This window comes from Hyposmocoma kahamanoa, unplaced genomic scaffold (assembly GCF_003589595.1).
Source record: "Hyposmocoma kahamanoa isolate Upper Pololo Valley unplaced genomic scaffold, ASM358959v1 202, whole genome shotgun sequence".
Classification (NCBI taxonomy): Eukaryota; Metazoa; Arthropoda; class Insecta; order Lepidoptera; family Cosmopterigidae; genus Hyposmocoma; species Hyposmocoma kahamanoa.
In genome coordinates this window covers 199306-223197 of record NW_020653726.1, presented here as the reverse complement: position 1 = coordinate 223197, position 23892 = coordinate 199306, and the positions used below count along the sequence as shown (strand labels likewise).

The following is a 23892-nucleotide window of genomic DNA, read 5'->3' as shown; positions in this document are numbered from 1 at the left end:
GTGATTTATAAGTGATTGCATCGATGCAATCGCGCGTTTGCGTCGCTGCTTAAAGTCACGCGTGTGTAAAAGCTCTAACATTTCAAAATTAAGGCCCATTTAGATGGAGAGAGTTTCTCGTCTCGAAGATACGATTATCGAAAGAATATCAAAAACTTTCCTCGTCTAAACATTCGCGATTATCGCCCTTCCACGTGAGCGATAATCCCCTGGCCTTTCAATATTGAACGTCTCCGTGTAAACAGAACTTGAAAGCAAAAATCGTATTTCGAGTTTTTGTGCCAGCCGTTTCTGCCACGAGTGCAGTGCGCGAGGGTGTTTTGATTATCACTGCTTTTCTAAGACAAAAATGAACGAAACGAAAAGGAAAAAAAAGGGTTAAGAAATGTTATAAAATTAAAAAAAAAGAAAAAACAATGTATATTTCTATACAATGTAATGAACTTAATACTATCAGCAGTTCCAAATTTCAATGATATTTGCGTCATTTTGATATATGCATAGTCAATACCGCAGTAATCCCTGAACTCGAATGGCAATTCTTGCACTCAAAACGGTTCGAACCGATTTGTACGATAATCGTATGAACTTGAAAAAATGTCATACGAGATCGTGTTTAGACAAGTCGAAAACTCGTAAGCAAGAATCTCCTTACTACATATTTCTCCATGTAAACAGTCGAGGAGGCGATTAAGTTGCTTGCGAATCTCGTATGACATAATCGAGGCGAGATTTTGGTTCTTGCCTCAATGTAAAAATTATGATGCGATAATCTTATGGCGATTATTGCTTATGATAATCGCGTACGATTTTTCGTCACGAAGTATGCGATAAACTCTGTCCATCTAAATGGGCCCTTAGTCAAAGCGAAAAAAAATTAACGACGCGGAATTTTAAATTTAGAAGCCTTACTATTTGTTTTGGAACAGTTTGTAGCCTGTAAGTATTTAATATTTCATTTCCAAATAGTCACGGCAATTTCATATTTTAGCCTCTAACCTATTCATAATTCTACGGCTCATGACTACAATGACATCTGAAATTCGTCAATAGATCTTCTTGCGAAAGTACTGCCACCTTATGTAATGTAATGTGGCCATTACTGCCGTCCGGTTTTGAAGGGTAAGGGTGCTGGTGAAATTACATGAACATGAGACTTGTCAACACACGTATCAGGGTGACGGCCATATTGGCAGTGACCCTCAGGTCTTTGTGATTTAAAGCATTAAGTGGCACTGTAACTTGTGGATAGGCATATCGCATTGTTCGTCCCGTCACTTGTCATAGTAAAAAAAATGTTATAAATAATTAAAAGAACCAGTATTGCGACTTTGTGCACTCTTTTTTACGCTCGCTTGACGTTTACAACGTTTGCTACCGAGTCACATCCATACAGTTCTAGACACATTTTTATTGATGACATGTTTTGTGCAACAATTCAAATACCTGCGCTGCATGATAAACGAGACTGATTGCAGGGAAAAGGTAATTCAATCCCGCATTCTGGGAACTTTAACATATGCGGCAGCTCTCCATATAATATTGATGTCTAAGATTATGCGCCGGAAAAATCAAAGATTCGTGTCTACAAAACTGTCAAACGACTGATGTTAATGATCTCTGAGAAAGAATAAGCTTGACTGTTTTTTTAAGGTTGATTGTGACTATGATATTGATTATTATTGTGGTTTTAATTAACCAACTTCAAAAAAGGAGGAGGTTCTCAATTCGACTGTAATTTTGTTTTGATTATTCTTTATTACACTCATCCGGCAAATAGTGTACTGTACAACCTGTGTTCACAAATTTTTATTATTATTTTATCAAAATTTTATATTGCAAGTAATTAATATTTCCTTCCTTGCAAAATATTCAAGAACAATAAAGAATTACAATTGCTTTATTGTTTACAATTGCGCTATTATTTACAAATTACATTATTATTTTACAGTAATACAATTCTACGTCTACAATTACATCAAAAAGTACACGTCTGTGTCGTTTACTATGTTCCGCGTCACGTGTTCTCTGTTACCGGATCCACTGAAAATCAACGTCGTAGCATATGAGTGCATGCAGTGAGACGACACCAAGCTGAGTGGATGTCGGACTCCGTAACGGCACAACACGTACACTTTATGGTTTATTACTTGATTATTTATTATTTTTATTTATTTATTTTCAGGTTACAAGGACCCATACTGCCCTGATAAGCCGAAAAGCGCTATCTCAATCGGAATAAGTTTTGAGAAAATCGACTTTTTGTAAATTGCATTTTATGTAATTGTATTGTATTTAAAAATACTTCTTAGTGGTTTTTTAAATGTTTTAAGTTAGATAGCGCTATTTCTATTATACCATTAGATGCGAAATTTTTATAGCTATTGAATGGCATAAAAAAAACTAAAAAGGCGTAACTCAGAGATAGCGCCTTTCGGCTTAGCAGGGCAGCATAAACACTTACTATATAAGCTAACTAATAATAAATAATAATATAATAAAACATTATTATTTACACATATTGTCTGCGACGTGTGACGCAATGTGGGTGTCCGGTAGCCGGCTGATGAATGGTTGCAGTTATTGCTTCTTTGTTTGTGTGTTACTTGTGTGTGTGTATTATCTAATTGTTACTGTTTTTTTTTTTCACTTTTTATTTCGTCTTTTTTTCATTATTTATTAAATTTTTTTTTTCATGTTATAATTACGTATCGTCATTGCTAATTGTAAGTATGTGTGCTGCGTTGTTTCTTTTGGAAATAAAGTATTTCTATTCTATTCTATTCTAACTTATATAGGGGCGACTATAAAACAAATAATGTCTTACAAGGTAAATTCATTATACACTAAGACTTCTAAACGGTACGATGATATTTCGAATAATCATCGAATATTGTAGTCGTGATTATTGGCATAAAGGTCGGTTGTTATACTGACTTAATGATATTAAGCAAATATGGAAAACGACCATTTTGAAATAAGAGAATAACCAAACAAATGAGCGATGTATTCAGCTCGTTAGTTGCATTAATGCTTTCTAATTTTTAAGAAAACAATAGAAACAAGGCTTTTAGGTTTTGCTTACAAATAGATAATTAAACTGTTTTTTGTTTCCAATAAAGCAATGCTTTATAGGTCTCTTTGTATATATAACATGCAGTCAGCCGTGATCGTGGGATCTGTAAAGAGTCCAAAACTTTAGTTTGTTTATAAAAAAAACAAATATCGGCGGTTTAGATCCGAAAAAAAAGTTTCATTTCCTATGTGGGACGCGAAAACCTAAGAATTCCATACAACTTTTAAAATCAGAACAATTTGGATTCCTGCAAATTAAATCTACTTATTTGGCAGTTTTCGCCGTCGTGGCAGAAACAGTCAAAATTATTCCACTTCCATTCACACTTAAGTTATTCTCCGTCTATGTACAAAAGGTTTATGCTAGTAAAACCGTTTTCTACGCCTTAGATATGGCTTCTGTAGAAGTGCCTCCAATACCTTATACAATATTATAGGTAATATAATGTATAAGGGATTGGAGGCACTCGTTTATGAGGCTTCTTGTGTAGGCACAAGATTTATATTTTAGATTTATATTTTAGAAATGATTCGACGAGATTACGTTTGGTGATTTTTATTAAACATATTTCCTGTTACTCATTCGTTTTGCTCATGATCAGCACATCGTTTTGATCAATCAGATGTTTCTTTTTGCATGTTTCTTGTACCACCTGCTTGCTCTGAAGTAGAGTTTTTGATACCTGCAAAAATTTTATATAAAAAATATTTATTAGTAGGGCAAAAATTTACCTTACAAAATATTATTTTTTAATTTATTTCAATTTAGTAGTGAAATGTTAATCAAAACAGTCATAAGTATAAACTTTGATCTTTTGATATATCGTTTTTAGGTCACCGTGTATTATTTATAAATTTTATAACTTACCGCTTCCTAAAAGCACCTTGAATATAGTGGTACACGGAAAATCCACCAGAATTGTGAAAACAAAGCTGATTATGAAAAATATCACAAATTGGCCGAAATACATGTACATCTGAAAAAGACAATTTAAAGATGAGACGAATAATAAGAAAAATTACTTCAAAAAGAAGGAAATCTCTTTTTTATTCCCACCTCTAAAAAAGTTAAATTTATTGCATTGTATTTATAAAATATTTATTTCATTGTTTGTTCGCGTTGGCGTACTAATTTATTATTAGGTTTAGATATAATAGTATTTATGGGTGCACCATTGCACATTATTATATTTTTGTTTATTCTGTCATCAATATTGTAGAAGAGCACATAACAAAACAGGTTACAATAGGCAGCCTTGTGGTACCCCCTCATTTGTCGTTTGTATGTATGTATTTTACTCTAAGTATGTGTTAGTATAGTTATTTTATAAATGTATGACTGACAACTACAGAATTTGTTTTTTTTTTTTGTTATGGCATTGATAATGTTTGTTATGGTAAATCAGGGATAAAATTACCATAAAAACGGATCCAATAATAATGTAATTAACCATGAAAATAATTACTCGTCGATTAAAATCGATAACATTGACAATGTTATCGTTTTTTAGTAAACAATTTTTCAAAGCACCAAACATAATATAATTTTAATAGCAGCAGAACTCCTTGTGAAAGCGTTCATCCAGGGAAGTACTGCCACTTTACCTATTTCTATCGCCCAGCAGTGTAAAGAGAGCATTACTGTGTTTCGGTTTTGAAAGGTAAGACTGCTGGCGAAATTACATGCACCTGGGACTTGTCAACTTATGTCCCAGGATGACGGGCGCAGGCAGACCTTCAGATCTTTGCGATTTAAAACTCTGAGTGTCAATGCAACCACCAGGCGCACGACTTGTTCTTCCAGTCACCTGGTATCATAAAAAAAACAATAAAAAAAAGAATAAAGCAATTAGTAGACATGTAGTCACTTACAAAATTCATCACAGAAAAGTAAATGTGTTGCGAAGCTGTTCCAACTATGACGACTTGTATGGGCATATGCAACAAATATATCGCGTATGAGAGTCGAGACGGCAATTTCCACATTCGTAATGACAGGAACCAGTTGATCGGGCCTGAAAATGTTTAATAGTATTTATATACGTTAGTGTTTAAAGTGATTGGGAAACTACATATCAATTTTCTAAACTTATCGCGAATTGCGAATTAATTCCAATCGATTAACACAATTGAGTAAATGTCAATTATAAAAACTATTACGCCTTTGGTTAAAAAAAATAATAACATTTTCATACAAAAAACCGACCCCGTACAGTTTGTAGAATTACATCTATTTGCCAAGTTGTATGGAAATCCAATAAACAGAATTCATTCCCTAAAAGATAGAGTATTTTCTTCAAATTAAAACGAGACCACTACTAGTACTCCCGTTCTAACAAAAAAAGAATAATCGAAATCTGTACCTATACAAATGTTGGAGTAATAACGTAACATGCACACAAAAATAAACAGTACAATTGAGAAACTTCTCCTTTTTTAAGTTGGTTAAACATAGAACCTTGTATGGTTTCCTTTAAGACTTTCGATTAGAATCGAAATAGAAACAATGATGGAAATAAATGTGTTATAAAAATATATATTCACAAGTATTACACTCGTAGTTTATAGAAAATTGTAGATATTTGCGATTGCAATTATAGATATTCAACCATAACAAATATTCTTTGGGAAACGCTGCCCGCGTTAGCCCGTATCATGTAGGGAACCGAAAGCAACGATGGCGAGTGAGCTCATTTATCTGTTTTTACAAACCCCCTCTTATAATTAATAACCGAGTCTCGTACTAATACGGTTCAATTTTACTTTATTGCTAGGCCGAGTGGCAGGGACACTGGCTTTATTTCGGGACTTATTTTATTGCAAACGAAACTAGTCATTTGAAAAATGTATATCGTATACTATAAGTCTTTTTATTCAGTTCAGTTGATAAAAAAATCATTAGTATGTGTAAATTACCTATTGAATGCAGCGGGTTTCTTGTAAAATTTCGATGCAAGTTAGTGTTTTTTTTTCTATCGTGAAATTTTTTCGGAACCGTGTTTTCACAACGTGCGGTAATCAGTGTATATCTTCAATTTTAATGTATATTTACTCCAAATTAATTGATTCAACACTTTGACTGTAATGCGGAATTAACCAAAGCCATCTGAGGCTGTACAGACTCTTAAGAAAAAATTAAAGAAATTGTAACTCCCATGAATGACTAGACATATGCAGAATTTTTCGAGAGAAGCCAGAAACTTAAAAATAGAATACAATATACTGAGCTCATTATATTTCAGTGCATGTGTACCAGATGCTGTACCTGAACAGTACATGTGTATAACTACTAAACCTTCGCCTGTGAAGAGACCCGTGCTTAGCAGTGGGACGTACAATAGGAATGATGATGATGATCAGAAATCAGTTATGAGGTCCGGATGGCTGTACAGGGAAACTAGAGACTACTCGGGGGGTGTTAAAATGGATTCAGTTGTGTACAATATAAAGTCAATTGCATATCATGACGCGTCTAGGTGTTTACCCGTTATAAATCAATTTAAATATGCTGTGCACCTTAAGTGTAGGTATGCAAATAGGTTCTGTTTTATCAATGTAATCGCTGTTCTTTGCATTTATCATGAATAAATTGGCGACGCTACTCGGTCAAATTTAATGAATATCAACTTACTCATGTGCACATTCAGAAAAATATTGTTGCGTTAACAATAAAACTTTAATAGCTAAAAGCCGACAGAGGTGTTTATTTCCTATAACAAAGTTTTATTGGCAAGCCTAACTTTGCTATTGACACAACTTTTCCATAGATTGTACATTTTTGTCCAAGTTCAACAGACACAAAAGTATAAAATATCTGGTGTCAAATTGGTCCTAATGGCCGTTTCCTTGAGATTGGACTCCTAGTAAAGTTATATAAAGTATGGTTTTGTCTTCTAGTACGAGTATCAAAGTTCGGTCAGAAGGAAGGAAACGGCCGAAAATGGATCAATGCTACCTAGCGGATTTTTATATAACTACTAAACGATGCGCAAGTTCTATAAAGATCCGGTAATTGCTGTTCGAATTTTGTCATGTAATCTATTTTTCGTTTATTACAGGCACATTTAAAAAAAAATCTTCTGGAAAGAAAGCACATACTGAGAACATCAGTAGTTTTTTTGTTATAGTAACAATAAATGTCTAGAAAATCATTTACTTTTCCATTGTCGGCCTTATTTCTAATTACACCAGTATGCGTGTAAATATAGCAAATCTCTATTTCGATTCTAATAGAAAGTCTTAAAGGAAACCATACAAGATTCTGTTTATTATAAATATACAATTGACAATAACAGTAGGTCGAAAAACAAAAAAAAAACAAAGAAACATGAAACGTTTCCCAGAGAATATTCGCTATGGTTGAATAATTATAATTCCAATCGCAATACTTAAAATATATAGAATTTTCTATAAACTTCGAGTGTGATATTTATGTTTATATTTTTATAACACATTTCTTTCCATAATTTTGTTTTTTTTTTGTTTTATAAAGAAAGCTTTGTTTATTTTTAGGGTTCAGAAGTTATGGGTTGTTCATTAGCTCCATCAGTAATCACTACATTTTGATATTATTTTGTGGCTTTAAATGTAACAATAACTTGGCAAAACCTTGCGATATTAATTTGAGAATTATATACAAAATTGTGGATAAAAAATTGAATATTTAAAAATGTTATACTCAATCTTAATTTTGTATTTCAAATTCAGATTGATATGTTCTTAGTAGAGATAGCTTAAGACAGGGAGCAATGGAGTATTTTGGAGGAGACCTTTGTCCGGAACACTATAGGCCAATAATAAATATCTTAGTATAGATTTTTCTCACCTCCGTATCCTTCAACACATGCAAGAATAAGCCAGCCAAGCCCTAGAGCCCACGCTGGTCGCATAAAAGAATTGACTAAGTTCTCCACAGTTTGACTATCGAAATCAGTACTCTTCATCGGCGTGGTCGCGTAGAATGCCAACCACAATACGGCTAAGTTGACAATCCATAATATATAACTCCAGATCTGTAAAATTAAAGTGCCTGAATCAGATTGAATATGCTATAGCCAGTACTGTAAGAGACCCCCCGCACCAGCGTCTTTCGAGCGTCAGCGTCTTGCCAACGCACGCACACCGTCACAGAAACGATGATGTAGCCGATGAAAGCCTAATCACTAATGCCTTGAAAAGCCCTAAACATACATTTTTTATTTTATTTTTTTAATGCAACACTGGCACTTAACACGTTTTCATACAATTTCTACTATGTTGCAGTGTGACGACATAATTCTGTGCACTATGTAGAAATATTATTAAGCCAAGTTTCATTCATATGTATCACATGACATTTCTACACGAAATTGGCATTATCAAACCAAATTTAATATATTTTGTCCCTTACATTTTTAATGCGATCGTTAAAGATTCAATTTACCTTTGTTATTCGAATATTCTTTTCTCGCCAAAAGTGGATCAAGTACCCAAAACACATCCCAACAAAGAAAGGTGAAGATCTCGTTAATGTATTGTAGTAATAGTATTTCGAGTATCTTTGACCCTCTCCTGGTCTCAATCTGAAAACAAAAAAGTTTATACAAATGTATGTAGGTGTAGCAGCGATAGCCTAGTAAAGAGATGCTAGTATTCTATATTGGAACTTCCAAATTGGAAGCCCTCGGTTCTCGGCTAGCCACTACGTCCTATTGATTATGTATGGTTTAGTTATCTAATTATTACAATGATGAAGATGGTAAGCCCTTCATGTCAGAGAAAGAAAAAATCTCGGGAAACATGCAAATCTCAATTTGCATTCGGACAGTGCGGGTCACCACAGGTCTTACCTAAAGAGAGATCTGAGCCCAGGATCAATATGGGTTTATAAGGCCCTATGTAAAATACTTCTATATGTATACATATATAGAATAAAAAATATTATTCATCATAATATGGATTCGTGAAATATAGATTATAACATCAGAAAGATAAGGAAAATGTTATCGACATGAACCCCAAATTTTTTGTACATACATACATAAGCTCACTTCCTAGTCCAGTATCCTGACACAACTTTCGGGCCTCATGTCACTTCGGATCCTAGCTTTTTTGAGGACATCACTGTACGTCCTTCTGGGACGTCCTCTTAAAGCCCTTCCATCCACATTCGCATCATAAATCTGTTTGGTAATTGTTCGTACATCCATCCGCTCTACATGCCCAGACCACCTCAATATTCCTTTCTCTATTCTAGTCACTACATCCTTTTTAAACCACATTTTTGTTTTTATGTATTTAGGTACTGTGCTATAAATAAGTACATACGACACAAAATAAAGGTAATGATCTGTAAGATATATTGCATTCAGTTGATTATTTTGAGTTGGATTTTATCATTTGCGGACATAGCTGTAATAAATGAATGAAAAACAATAAAGAACTCTATTCAAATTTACAAACGTTAAGAATAGTAGGTATAGCGGACTGTATCAATGGGTGAAGGGAAGGGTGCTAACAACGAGTGAGCAAGACCAAGAAAATGTACTTACAGTTTATTAATATTTTTGGAAAACACGTTGTCGCTATCAAAGTAAAACAGAAAAAAACCCACTAAAGTCAAGACAAAGGCGCCAAAAACAATCACGTTTAAATTTAGAATTTAAGTATAAAACTATAAGTTAAAGAGACTGTTGTAAAATATATAGAAAAAGATTTGTAGGATGTGTCGCATCCCTAGTGAAACATAGATATAATAATATAATTGTAAAAAAAGTGAAACAATGAAATTCATATAGAAAAACATCGAGTGTCGCTAACCTCTAGCTTTTTAATATCTTTGCTATGTCATCTTTGACATAGCAAAGATAAGAAGCTCTTGCTTTTGCGCACTACGTCCGATTCGTATCAGGGGGTCTACTCTCGATCTCCGTTCTATATCCGTCCAAAACAATTACTGCCAAATAAGCAATACTTGACCAAATGAAAAGACGCGTGATGCGAATGAAGCTTCATACTTAATACTTGTCTTTTAATTTTGTCGAATATTACTTATTTGACAGTAATTGTTTCGGACGGATGTCGGACGGCGATCGAAAATAGACCCCCAGTTCCGAATCCGAGAAAAGACAATCCAAACCAACAAGCGATAGTCGTATTTTCTCGGATTCGGATCGCAATTAGGGCAGAAGCTACATCCGAAATGGGTCCGAGTTTTTCAGATTTATGTAGTCTCGGATTCGGAATGAATACAAACCGGATGCAATATGCAAATGCGCTTAGTTTTTCATTATTGTTTGATTGATTGTCATTATGTATATATGTATAAGTATTTGTGTTCATTTCCGTTCTTTTTCTCACTCCTTTTATTTTCCCATACAGTTAGGCCATATCTGTTTGAAGTGGACTTCAAATAGATACATGGATTAAAAAAGGAATGCATGATTTGCAATCATCGAGTATATAACCAGGAATAGAGACGAAATGTCATTTAATTTGTTTGAAAACTATTTTGCCATGTCATTACCGTGACAACTGCGCTCCGATTGGCTAGCCCGAGATCGAAACAAATGACGAGTGTCGTCAATGGGTGTCGTCAACTGTTTCACTTCAAATGGACCAATTAACTTGAGCTTTGCATTATTGGACGAAAATTTTTTTTTTTTATGAAAATTGTTTTGTAATTAGATGTTTCGCTGTTTTTCCCACACCACCGAATAGAACAGCACAGCATTGTTAGAGATATTATCTTTGTTACAATAAATACAGAATATTTTTTGTAATATACGGAGACGTCCACACAGGTCAGTAGTTGGTCTGTCTATATTTCAGTGCAAAAGAGAGTTGATATTTATAAGAGCAATATCGCTAATGTGTTACCAGAAATATATGGCCCTTATTTCGTCTTTATTTCTGGTTATATACTCGATGTGTGCAATACAATACAACATGAAAGAAACATGAAAGAACTCACAAATGGACTCAGTAGCCCTAAAAACAAAAAAATAAAATTTTTCAATCATTTTCTGTAAAGAAGGATGGCGAGATCCCGTGTATTTTGTGACCCAGTGTTTTTGACGACGTGCATTTAGAAGATCTATCAATACTTGTGATTCATTATCAAAGCATCAAAAACTCTAATGGAGTACAACCTGTAGAAGCTGGGATTATAAAGTTGATTTAGGTTATGTTTATAATCATCATCATCGTCATCATCATCAACCCATTTATACGTCCCATTGCTGGTCACAGGTCTCCTTTTGGTGATGAGGGTTTAGGCCGTAGTCCGCCGCGCTGGTCCAATGCGGGTTGAGGACTTCACACATTTTCCGAGTGTTGTGAACCTTCTTTGATGTGCAGGTTTCATCACGATGCTTTCCATCACCGAAAAGCTCATGATAAATTTTAAATTAAATTTCGCACATAAATTCCTAGAAACTCAGAGGTCCGGATTCGAACCCACGACCCTTTGCTGCCACGGCTTTCTGTTTATAATATTGTCCTGTATTTCGTTTCAGATGTTAGTTCGTAGTAGCAGAAAACAACAAGTATTCACAATCGTTCGCCATCCTTCTTTTTGCAAATATAAGTGAAGTCAATGTTTCACCGGATATATAATATATTTTTAATCAATAATTGAATAATATAATGTATTCAGAACATTGGACATTAATATCGAGCAATCAATTTGTATTTATGCAATACTTTACTTACTAATACTACTACTTTTTAATATTACGGCTTTACCATCGCATTAAGCCAATGAAAGGGTTGGGAAAGCAGAATTACAGATTATGGAAGAGGTACGGAATTTTGATGAAAAAGGACATGGTTAGGTTGGGTAGGTTGGGTAGGTTGGTAGCTATTATATATCGGCGTCCATATTAAAGCTTGATATTATTATTTTCGATAAATATGGCCAGTACATTATAAACATATACAATACTTACACAGGTCGTACAGTAGTACTGATGAAATCATTCAAGAAGTTGTAAATTGTTGATCCAGTGAGAGAAATCAATAATACAACAATCAAAGCTGACCAGGCACGATTTCTTTTGCCTGACAATACCCAGAATAAGACTAGTGGAGACAGGATATGTAGTTGCATATCAATTGCCAAGTACCAAGTGTGACCTATGCACTGGAATTAAACAATATTCTTGAAAGAATCAAATATTTAACCAGTTCAAGTAATGATAATATACAGTGTTACAATAATATAGCGTACAGTGTTACATTAATAATTTTACATTTTCAGAATTAACTAAAAAATAAAACTGAGAAATTAAGCTATACGTAAGTAAGTTTATAAAAATTAGACATATATCATCCGTTAAAAATGTTAGATGGCAGAAATCACAAGTGACATAACGAATAGATAGATAAAGCATTTATTCAGCACATTACATCACAGCATTACATATAACAAGAAAATGAAGGTTACAAATTACAAATAATGCATTGAAAAGGTTTCGGCTCAGCACAATGCTTCCAACTTAATACGTTTGCAGCGCCGATATTCTGCGGAGACTAAAATGGTTGCCCAAGCACGAGCAACGAGCAGTCGGCGGCACATCATGTGCAACAATAGTATTACAAATCCTTACTTTTACATTATCTCATAAAATACTCACAAATTTAAAGAAATAGAAAATACCATATACCATACGTACCATTGGTTGAAAATAATTTTGCACAAGAAGTAATGTTGACCACCAGTTTGTCCTACAGACCTCAGTGTTGCCAGCAACTCTAGTCCAAATTGGACCATCATGAATATAATGTAATACACCAACTTGCAGCAACACCGTAGTGGCCAATAGAGGAAACATTCGTAGAAATCGATTGATGTAAAATAGATGAAGATTCTTCAATAGTTTCACTGTAAGATAAGCAAATTAGAGAATAAAGATGTGTTCATAAAAGTACTTAATGTTATTTCTGGAGTAAACAAGAAACCAGCAATCGCTAGACTCGACCGGCCATAGATCATTTTTTTAAGATTCGTTTCCAACAATAATAATAATAATAATAGTAATAATAATAACGTACACACTCAACATAGCCCCGCACTAGGGAAACCCTGTGTCGCGGGTGCCATGGACACACACATAGACAACCACAAATTACACCCAAACTCACGAGAGAAATAAATGTAAGCCATACAAACATTTCTCCCGGCCCGGGAATCGAACCTGGGACCTCTGCGTGGCAGTCCGGCGTGGTAACCGTTCGGCCACGGAGGCAGTTAAATAAAAATAGCCATGTCCATGAAGACAAATAATCTGATGATAAACCTTTGTGTAAAATAATTATTTTATAATATTGTGACGTAAAATTGCTCCTAGTCAAGAAATATATTTGGTAATTCACTAAGCATTGCGAAAGTCAACAAAACAAAGTAGAAACAAAAAATAGAAATGTCTAAAATATAAAAAAAAACTGCCTCTGTGGCTGAACGGTTACCATGCTGGTCTGGCAGGCAGAGGTCTCAGGTTCAATTTCAATATTTGTATGGCCCACATTACTTTATATTGTGAGTTTAGATGTAATTTGTGGTTGTGTACATATGATTTACTCAGTACGGGGCTATGAGTGTGTGCGTTATTGTAATAAATTCGTGTATGACGTAGTATCCGATAAAATAAAAATATATAAGGACTACGCTTTTTTATACGAACAACAGAGAGTCGATATTCTTAAATAGATACTTACTATTGCTAAGTTTCCCAACAGTAGTGTAGACAATCAGCAAACCGCTTAACGTGAAGAAAGTATCAACACCAATTGGTGATGCAGTCACCCATATTGAACCAAATGACATACCCCACTGCAATAATATAAAAACAACTTATAAGTGGTGTTAAAATCAAGCAACGATATAAAAATCAGACAGACCATTTCATAGAACGAATTACAGCCGCACACGGGCGTTTGGGGTGCTCAGAACTTTAATATCTCAAATGGCAGCAAGAACAAAAAAATTTAAATAATTTGTGCGTGTAATTACGTTGATTCTTACTATTCTATAACCCTTTAATATGGAATACAGCAGACTGGTGGCATCTACCCAGACGATTTATTTATTTACATTTTGTTGCACAATAAAGTACAAATCGAGGACGCGGTTTCTATATGGAGACCACCAATAGCAATAAATGTTTTATGTACTACTTATTCACTGTAGTCTACCAATTTTACTCCGTTTCACTCTACTCCACTCTGTTCTATTGTACTGTAGCAGTCTGGATCAGTTTATATTTAGAATTGTATAAGTAATAGAAGGTTGTTGTCAAATAGATATCTAGAAGTTCTGGACAAAGCTCTCAAATTGAATACTTGACATTGACTTGATAATAATTGAAGTAAAGTTTTATTTATGAATATAATCCTCGTTTCTTATTGAAAAGTGCCTCCTTTACAAATGGTGGGGGCGCCTTACAAGTGGTGGAGAAATTTTATACAATTTTATGGAAAACTCTCCGAAGGAAGGAAGAAGAAACACATAAGGTCGTAATTTTTATTTTTATTTAGTAGTTTATCCTTGTGCTAGTGAAAAGGGCAAGATAGTAAATGAATCGTATCGCGGCGCAGAAGTTTTCTGGGTTAAATGATGTAGACGAATTTATAAATCAGTTTAAGGTGATCAGCGTAATTATTAATGGTCAGATATGCAAAAAAGGTGCGTGATTGCATTGTATCTTGAGGGGCCAGCTCTTTAATGGTACAATGCCAATTTTTCGTTATACACTACATATGACATCATTGCGCAAGAACTAAAAGAGCAATTCTCCTCGCAAACAGATTACGCCCAAGAGTTCTATTATAGACAACAGATGCCTAACGAATTGCTGTTAAGTTATTATTATAATCTAGACATTTTGGCGACAAAAGCAAAGATACATGATGATGTAAAATTTCTCAGACATTATCTGATGACTTTGACACCAAATTTTCAATGGATGCTTGCTAGCAATTTGTTTTTGTCTAAAGATGAGTTGAGAAAAGCAATTATGCACATGGAAGATATATTTGATTAAGATTACAATGTGGGACAACAAGGTATCGAATTACCAATATGTTTTCCTAAGGATCACTCTCACTGTTGACAAGCACAGGTGATTCTTCACCGATAGGTGAACCCATGTCATATAGTTTATCAAACACCACAGGCACCAATCGTAGCGGATACACCACATCAAGTGTATTCACAAGCACAAGGGAGTGAATCAACGTGGATGTCAGCAAGACGCAGCTGGTCGTTCAGGGAATTTGTATACAGTTGATAGTCTTGAAGTAGATAGGGCACCCTTTATATCTCTTTTTATAATGCGATGCATTGGTCGATACTGATGCTTCGGTTTCAATAATCTCTTACTGTTTTGCAGAAAAGTTACATTTGCAAATTGATGATGCTCCGAATTTTTCATTGCGTGCTGTGGGCGGAACGCCATTATCAGTGCAGGCGTCCACCAAAGTTTCGTTGACAATCAATGAAATTAAATATCCATCAAAGTTGCTTGTTGTGGATGGTGATGAGGAACTTCTTAGTAGAAAAAGAAGTAACAATACCAGGACCATGAACACAAGAAAAAATAGGTTTTGAATAGTGATTATGAGTTGTAACGTGTCCGTTAGAGTCAAGCCAACCACAACAAACTTGTGGTTTTGAAGGCAATTTTTTAAAATTGCATGCAATTGAATTTCTTTAAACTAAAAAAATTACATTATAATAATAATTATAATACCTGCATAAATTCCAAGCTATTTATAAATGGTGGAAAAGAACCAAACGTATGCCCGACCACAATCCAAGCCATAGATATTGCTCTAATGCCATCTACACATTCTAAAGCACCGCGAACTGGTTTATACGTGACGAGACTACGTGAATTTGTGTATATTGAGAACGATAGACAAATTGTGTTGAGAGATTTAGGATCTGAAATGAAAAAAGAAATTAATATGAAAATTCACAAGAAGAATATTAATATTAAATATGGCCTACATTTGTTTCTCTCGTGAGTTTGGGTGTAATTTGTGGTTGTCTATGTGTGTGTCCATGGCACCCGCGACACAGGGATACCCTAGTGCGGGGCCGTGAGTGAGTGTATTAATATAAAGGTTGATTTTCTTTATATATTAAGATTTATTTTGGCATTAGTCGTACCGTCTAAGACATGAACAGTCTCACTCAAGTCACAAAGTAACATAAGTACATTAGAGCAACTTACCTCGTTTACGTATAACCGTATTCCAAATATCGTAGCTTGTACTAAGAATAGCCAGCAAACCAATTAAACTGAAAATGACACTGCAAACAAAGTCCATTTTTAATAAGTTGCCGAGATAGCTAATAAAAAGAAAGCATTTACTTGTGGTTTTCAATCTGTTCCTGACAATTAAAAAATAAACAAGTTTAACTGTATTCTCTTATTTCTTAACACATCATCATCATTAAACATAAGATTTTATACTCTTGTCGGTGGAGCATCTTCTAGTCATCTCTCTTATAAACCAGCTACTTGACTTCCTTATACGACACAACACCAGTTTTTTCCTTTAATAAGTATATTTAACTGCGCCTAGGTCGACCTCTTCCCCTCGATCGTTCCCTCCAAAATGGTCTTAAAGAAGTTGTCGTGTCGTATCAAATGTCCAATTATTTTCCGCGTCTATGATCTATAGTATTCAGGATCGTTCTGTTCTCGTTTACCATTCACAATACTTCCTCATTGGTTTTCTTTTCTATCAAACTTATGCCCTTCATCTTCCTTCAGCACCACATCTCCAAAAGCTTATAATCTTTCTTAATTCACGTTTCAATAATATTTAAACCATTTATCGGTTTTATACTCTAGTTTTAAACGAGAATAAATACAATGTACTTACATAGCTACATACACCGCCGGAGTCCAAGGTTTATCATTTTTGAATCGACAAAATTGTTCCTGATAACTGACCAACTCTGTTGCACCAATTAGATTTGATAACGCCTGTCTTGTGGAACAAGGCTTTGGTATACAAATAGCTACTCTAAAGGGTAAACCACCGATATTGATTGCACCCCTTCTAAAAAGAAAAAAAAAATTAGAGAGTGTTGTTTATGTTTGAAAGAAAATTTAAATATCTCAATATTTCCCAAAGTCGATGTATGATAGTACGTAGGTACAATGACAGTGCTACAATGTCTTACAATTAATAAAATAATATTTTTTTACAAAAAACTTGTACAAAATTTAACCTTAGCCAACAAAATTTAAAATTTATCATTTAAAGAGTATTCAATTCTAACAGAATTGAATATATAATACCTTTATTGTTTTTGTTGTAAGGGCTAATCGTATCGGAAAACACTTAGAATTTACAAATGTTAAAATTGTGAGGGCTATTTACTAGGTCACAGTAAAATTAACAAATTTTAACTTTGATTCCTACCTTAAAGTTTTTGAAGTTTCTATCCCATCCAGGGCTTGTAAATCTTTTCGTATTCTTTCATATAGATAGATTTCATTTTTTACAGAATTACCAGCTTTGTTTAAGTTTTCTAATTCATTTTTACTCCCAAAGTTAACAAGATTTGATAATACAATGCTTATTTGACAATACTTCCCATCAATAACCATATCATCGACTTCTTTGTTAATACCAAGGCATTGACGGTAATTTCCTAGATCTAGAAGATTACCTTGCAAAATCCCTCTCGGTATTCTTGGTCCTGCATCGAGAACTGTAAGTTTAGTTTATTTTAAAAAATACGTTTGTCTACAATCTCATCTGATGGTAAAAGAATATGTGGACAAGGATGGCATACACTCTCCTAGGAATGTAACATAAGTTTTTTACCACTTATCTAGGTATTTCGTGTATTGTGAGTATTAAGTTCAAAATATTATTAACATAGATATCGACTAGATTTTTGTCGACCAATTTTGTCATGTAATGTTTTTAATGAGGTGTACTGAAAGTCCCTTAGCAAGAAGTTTTGCCTGTGGCTACCAGGGACTGCGTATTTCTACTGCAAAAGCACTACTTTGGCACTGATTGAGAATGGAATTATTACACTTTGCAGTTCTGTGTGCCTACTTGGCGCTCATGCTTGATTTGGACATTCGAGGGCCATAGTGTCCACAAAATCTGCATCTCACGCTAGCTGTCTGCCCAGTTTCCATGGACTTATGTGCATGTCATCAAGCCCATTGCTATTATTACGACAAATGCTAGTGAGCCCGAGAACATCCGATATCTTGGCATAAATAAATGCCCCAAAAATGGTGCTATTCAGCACTACTTGGCGAAATAGCCGATAAGCAGTTCAGATGCACGAAACGCCATTCTGGCCGAAGTTATCAATGGTGACATCTCCGTGGAGGGCTTTGATTATTCTTGCGCTTAATTGAAGATAGACAGTGAGAGAAAAATATCATTTAGTACGGTGCCGAAATTGTCAGAATACACAAATTTTTCCTCGAAGTTAACGATCATATTGCAGTCATTTATGTTAGTAGTCGCAATATTGAGGGCGAAAAATGACTTTTGTTCGAGTTTTGAGAGTTTCAATACAATATTAATTTGTAGAATGATACAAAATGTTAATTAAAACATTTAATAGTACTTACATGTCATCATCAGAAGCGAATCGTTCAAAGTCAAATATTGTATTTGTTTTCTACACTCCTCAGCATCTAAAATTTCTTCGTATATATTTGAATCAAAAGTTGTATATGCGGTTTCATGTACAATGTCTGCCCTGTTATTTTGATCACTATTTGCTTTGTTGATTAACACCAATATGCTCAATATCACAAAAGTAGTTTTGATTAACAACATTTTATAAGAGTAACAAAACAAAATATCGATAAATTAACACAACAGTGATACTTGTAACACCTACAGTATCCTTTTGTTAATGATTTAAAGCATGGATTAATTCCAGTTTCGCGAATCCAAATAAGTTTGCGTCTTTAATCTTATCGTACTTCTAATCAAAATAGTAATACATCTGTATTATGTCGGTGTCAAGCATATCTATGGTGTGAAGTACAAAATATGACACCGACAAAGTCTTTGTTTTTAATGTTTAAAGAGATACCTGCGAAATTATAACTAAGTGCTATACGATGATTAATGTTTCCCTAGATAATTTCTTCTACAAATATATTTCTGGGATCCGTCGCTTTCATTGTACTTTTAAGAACTCTCTTAAAGACACAAGTATATATTTCGATTTATAATTTATTTTAGATATGATATTTAATTTTGTTCTAATTCTTATTGTGGTTGATAACATATTTAACTTTTAAATACAGTATTACATAGACGTCCTCTCCGTTACCAATTAGTTACCTGAAATCTTAAGTTTTCGTATTTTCGTGTGCTACTACACCTACCTGCGTCTAACAAATACGTCATCCACTACCTGAGATCCTGAGTCATCTTGTCATTGTTTCGTTGGCTTGATCCAACTCTCTAATTACTTTTCAATCTTATTACCCTTCGACTCTACTACTGTTCAACACTCTGTCTACCGACCCGAGAGATAGGGTTTTCCGGAGAGACTACGGGCTAGACGCTAAGACCCGGGTACAGCGGGTGTCCGGGCCAAGCCCTCTGCCAATGCTATGCCTTTGACTTGGGTACGGACTCGCTGGGGTTTGTGGTTAGCTGCGGAGATGGACATGTTTGTCTGCCCCGGTTGTGTGTAGCCGGGGCATCTGTCTCGTGAGCAGCTAGTGCATTTTAGTAGCGGTCTAGTTGAGGGCCCGAAGCTAGGAGACGCGCGGGTCACGTGACACAGGAACAGATTTGGTAGTGGTCTCAGAGTCGACGGCTTAGCTGTGGCAACCGCCAGTTGTGCAATGCCCAACGGGAAGTGAGCATGCCTACAGCTCCGGTACCTATCTGGAAAATAGGGAGGGTACTGTACGTGCTCCCGGGGCGACTCAAATGAGGCACTATCCTCTCGAAAAACCGGATGAAGTCAAGTGACAGATGTCTGTGACAACCCTGTACACTGGCTGATCTAGGGTCAGGACCTGAACTTACAAGGTTCCTGTGCGTGCACAGGTCATAGTGCCCTTCTCGCATAACCAAGAAGTTGATAGGGAGAGGCAATATAAACAAAACTTACGTAGAATGATGTGGGACTTTCCAACACTCTTATTTCTCTTCCTTTATTTCTTTTTACTATCTTCATATATCTGTAATTTCATGGTTTAGTTTCCTTTTGATAAAAGAACAGTGTTCGATATCAATGCCATGAAACTCAATGTTGATTATGCGAAAGATGTGTATCAATATGTGACAGCTGTGTTGCTCTGCCTGCCCAGAGAGGAAAACGGTGTGAGGATGTATGTGTACATCAAATTCCAGAACTATATAAATAAAAGGGTTTCAAACTATGTGTATAATTGTTTAAAAGTAATATGAATGAATGATAATTTATTACTCTCACAAGGCTTACTTAAGACTAAAATACAGAATTTTGAACTGTTAAGGACATTGTGAGAGTCTGGTGTCAGTACTAGGGTTATATCCCTGTATGACTAATCACCAGGCTCCCTCCCTCTAGTCTAAGGTTAATGACTCCTCTTATTAATTCCAGCTCAGAGAAGCTTTGTAAAAGTTAAGTGGAATAGTAATAATAAATACATACATATACATATATAATATGTAAATGATTTTGATAGAATAGTTAAAGAAGTAGCAGTAGAGCTCTTTCTGAAAAAGTTCGTCTAGAGAAATACTAACTGTACTTACTTATTTCCGCCGTCAAACTGTAATGTGAGCATTATTGCGTTCCGACTTTGATGAGTAAGGGTGCTGGTGAAAATACAGGCAGGTGGGACTTGTTAATATATTATTATGTCTCAGGGTGACGGGCGCAGGGGAAGTGCCTCTCAGATCTGTGCAATTTAAACCTCTGTGTGGCACTACAACTGTCATGGATAGGCGTGTCGTTTGTCACCAGGCACACGACTTATTCGTCCTGTCGTTTAATTATATAAAAAAGTTTGTATGAAAAATTTTAAAGTGTTCTCCATATTTTTGAACGATAATGAACTGAATTTAATACTTTAATTTAAGAATGCCGTGTCATAAAGTCGAGTAATTTAAAAATACCTCTGTATGTAAGGTTCAACGAAAATTAGCTGAATCTATTTTTGATTGTACTGAATTATAAATTATAGACAACGTAAATATTTTCAATAGGTACCTACTAACTGTTATCTAGAAGAGTGTACCGGAGTGAATGACCGTGGATCTGTTGTGGAGCTAATCTAAACAAAAGTTTTTCCCAAAAAGTATGATTTGTTATCTTTCCTTTTTATTTATTTTTGTCGAATCTTAGGTTATTGCGGTTGTTACACACATATTTGTTTTCAAGCAAACCAACATCCGCCGTGACCATGGTACCTGCTCGAAATGTTGGTTTGTATGTAATAAACAAATAAGATTTTAGATTCAAAAAAAGTGTTTAGTGTTTTTCCTTATACAGGGTGACAGGTTGAACGAAATAAATATTTAAACAGGCGAATGTGTAGCGGAGACCCATACCGAATATGTAAAAAACACAATACATTATTTTTTAAATATTTTTCTCTGAGAAAGTCCTTGAGGCAGTCCTCAACATTTTGTATGCTACCTTTACCGGCCTCTGCGCACGCTTTGAATGAAGGGAATTTTTTAATAGTACTGTTTAAGTAGAAAGGCTCGACACACGGGAGTTCGATTTCCTACCGCTCAGCTGTTCTGTTTTTAGTAGCCCAAATAAACAGCGTGTTAGTATTTGTAAAATGACGCCAAATTTTTTATCTTATGTTGAAGAGGGATTCTTTTTACATATTCGGATTAGATATCAGCTACTCGTTTGCCTGTTTAAATATTCACCTCGTTCAACCTGTCACCCTATATAAATAAATAAAGTTGATTTTCGCAATTGTCATGCTTCAGCATCGAGCCCGCTGTTAAATACCCCGTATAAAACAATGGACTCAGTGCTGATGATGCGTGGAGGCACATTTAATTCCACCCTTATATAGTAATAACAACAAATGTGATTAATAATGTTTTGGTTTATTTTATCAACGTAACCTTGTTATGGATTTTATGAGTCACATCAGTTAGTCGTTTTTATTGCTAAAATTACAAGTACTTGTTGATAATTTCCACATTCACGTAACGACTGATTCATATCTGGATCAACTTCTTACTAAATGTAAGTACGTAAATTGTTTATCAAATTTTTGTTTTTGCAAGGATTGAGATAATAAAAATAATAACGCACACACTCATAGCCCCGCACTAGAGAAACTCTGTGTCGCGGGTGCCATGGATACACACTTAGACAACCACAAATTACACCCATTCTCACGAGAGAAATAAATGTAGGCCATACAAATATTGAAATTGAACCCGGTACCTCTGCGTGGCAGACCAGCAAGGTAACCTTTCGGCCACAAAGGCAGTTATTTATATTTGTATGTCCATGCACCTGCGTATTATACCCAGTGACTTTTATATCATGCAAGAATATGTCAAATGCCTGTATACCATGAATTAATTATATCTGTTGAGCATTATATCGACTAAAAATCATTTCATAGTCATTTGTAGTTATACATTTTGAATCGCAACCGTCCAGGGCACCGACGATACAGGGTTTCCCTATGCGTGTGCACGCGTTATTATTAAAAAAAAATAATAATAAATTTATCACTTTGGTCCCTAGCTTCTTCCTGCTCTATTGCTAAATTCAATTCTAAGTCAATAATTTATATATGTATACTAACCATTCACTTTGGGACATGTTATGATATCTAAACGTGTAATGTTATATAACATTAACTATGTGTATTCACTACACGGTAAAAACAGATTACTTAGAAAAAGACAAAATTCTTTATACGAGTATGAAGACAAATTTATTAAATCCAACAAAACGATCCTCTCCCTATAGACGCTAGAGAATAATTACTTGACAATAGTAAAAAACGTCTCAAAAGTGTATTTTAGTTACTAGACAGAAATATTTAATCCAAGAGCAAATTAATTTACTTCGAGTCACAAAGCTACTCTAGATTCAACAAAATATTTATTTGTTATTAGAAATGTCCCACTTTCATTTGAAAAAAAAAATGAAAAATTGAGAGGTACTTAATTATTTGACTGAAGATTTATGTTTGCTAATATCAAAAAGGGTAAATTTACAGGGTTATGGACCCAACAGTACGTCTCCCTAGCGTGAAAGCACACAGTTCAATTCAGTGCCAAACCTTAATCTAGCGGAAATAGGACAGAATCTTCTTAATTACTCGAGTACCATTCAATGCTGTATAAATGCTACAGCGGCAGAGAGCCCTAACAATTCCAAATATATGAGATGACTTTATACTATTGAAGTTAACAAAACGATAGCGCGTTTCAGAGTACAACTAATGCCATCTAGCAGTGGTGGAACTAATTGCATGTTAAAGTTGTGCTCGTTACAACTGTTACAAGTGTAGTTTGATTTCATATTGTAACCAAATTTTTAAATTATGACTATAAATAACACCCTAACAAATTAGAGATACTACGTATTGTTTCTTTGTATAAATGACTGTTTATTATTTTTATGATTACAAGCACAAGTAATAGTAATTGTTACCGCGTGTACCTACAGCGATATGTCACGACAACATTGACTATGAAAACGCAACGAAATGTTGCTTTAAGAATATACTCTAGAATTTAGAATATTAATCTGAATAGAAAACTACTTCTTTTTTTGTTTAAGAACATATTTTCTTAAAATACTTCCAAGAAATTTTGAATTCATTTAAGATTATTTAAATT

The 23892-nt window shown here is 34.6% G+C and overlaps 1 protein-coding gene across 2 annotated transcripts; it reads right to left on the bottom strand.

The window, feature by feature from the left end:
• Positions 1 to 3554: 3554 nt before the first annotated feature.
• LOC113226997 (O-acyltransferase like protein-like) lies at positions 3555 to 18177 on the bottom strand. Of its 2 annotated transcripts, none has more exons than XM_026459847.1 (13): positions 18142 to 18177; positions 17494 to 17785; positions 16948 to 17127; positions 16290 to 16369; positions 15804 to 15997; positions 13771 to 13885; positions 12729 to 12937; positions 12003 to 12196; positions 8498 to 8636; positions 7901 to 8087; positions 4948 to 5090; positions 3944 to 4052; positions 3555 to 3758 (listed from the first exon to the last, which is right to left on the bottom strand). In XM_026459847.1, the coding sequence occupies exons 2-13, from the start codon at positions 17679 to 17681 to the stop codon at positions 3691 to 3693; spliced, it is 1806 nt and encodes a 601-aa protein (XP_026315632.1). In that variant the 5' UTR covers positions 17682 to 17785; positions 18142 to 18177; the 3' UTR covers positions 3555 to 3690. The 2 variants fall into 2 exon arrangements, with proteins under 2 accessions (XP_026315632.1, XP_026315634.1); XM_026459849.1 differs by having other exon boundaries at positions 16948 to 17124.
• Between the last annotated feature and the right edge of the window lie 5715 nt (positions 18178 to 23892).

Excerpts from the sequence above, each read along its gene's own strand:
- LOC113226997 (XM_026459847.1), bottom strand. The coding sequence starts at position 17,681 with ATGGTTATTGATGGGAAGTATTGTCAAATAAGCATTGTATTATCAAAT. Across the intron at positions 17,128-17,493 it reads GAAACTTCAAAAACTTTAAG|AAGGGGTGCAATCAATATCG; the intron begins GTAGGAATCAAA and ends TTTTCTTTTTAG. Across the intron at positions 15,998-16,289 it reads TACGGTTATACGTAAACGAG|ATCCTAAATCTCTCAACACA; the intron begins GTAAGTTGCTCT and ends TTTTCATTTCAG.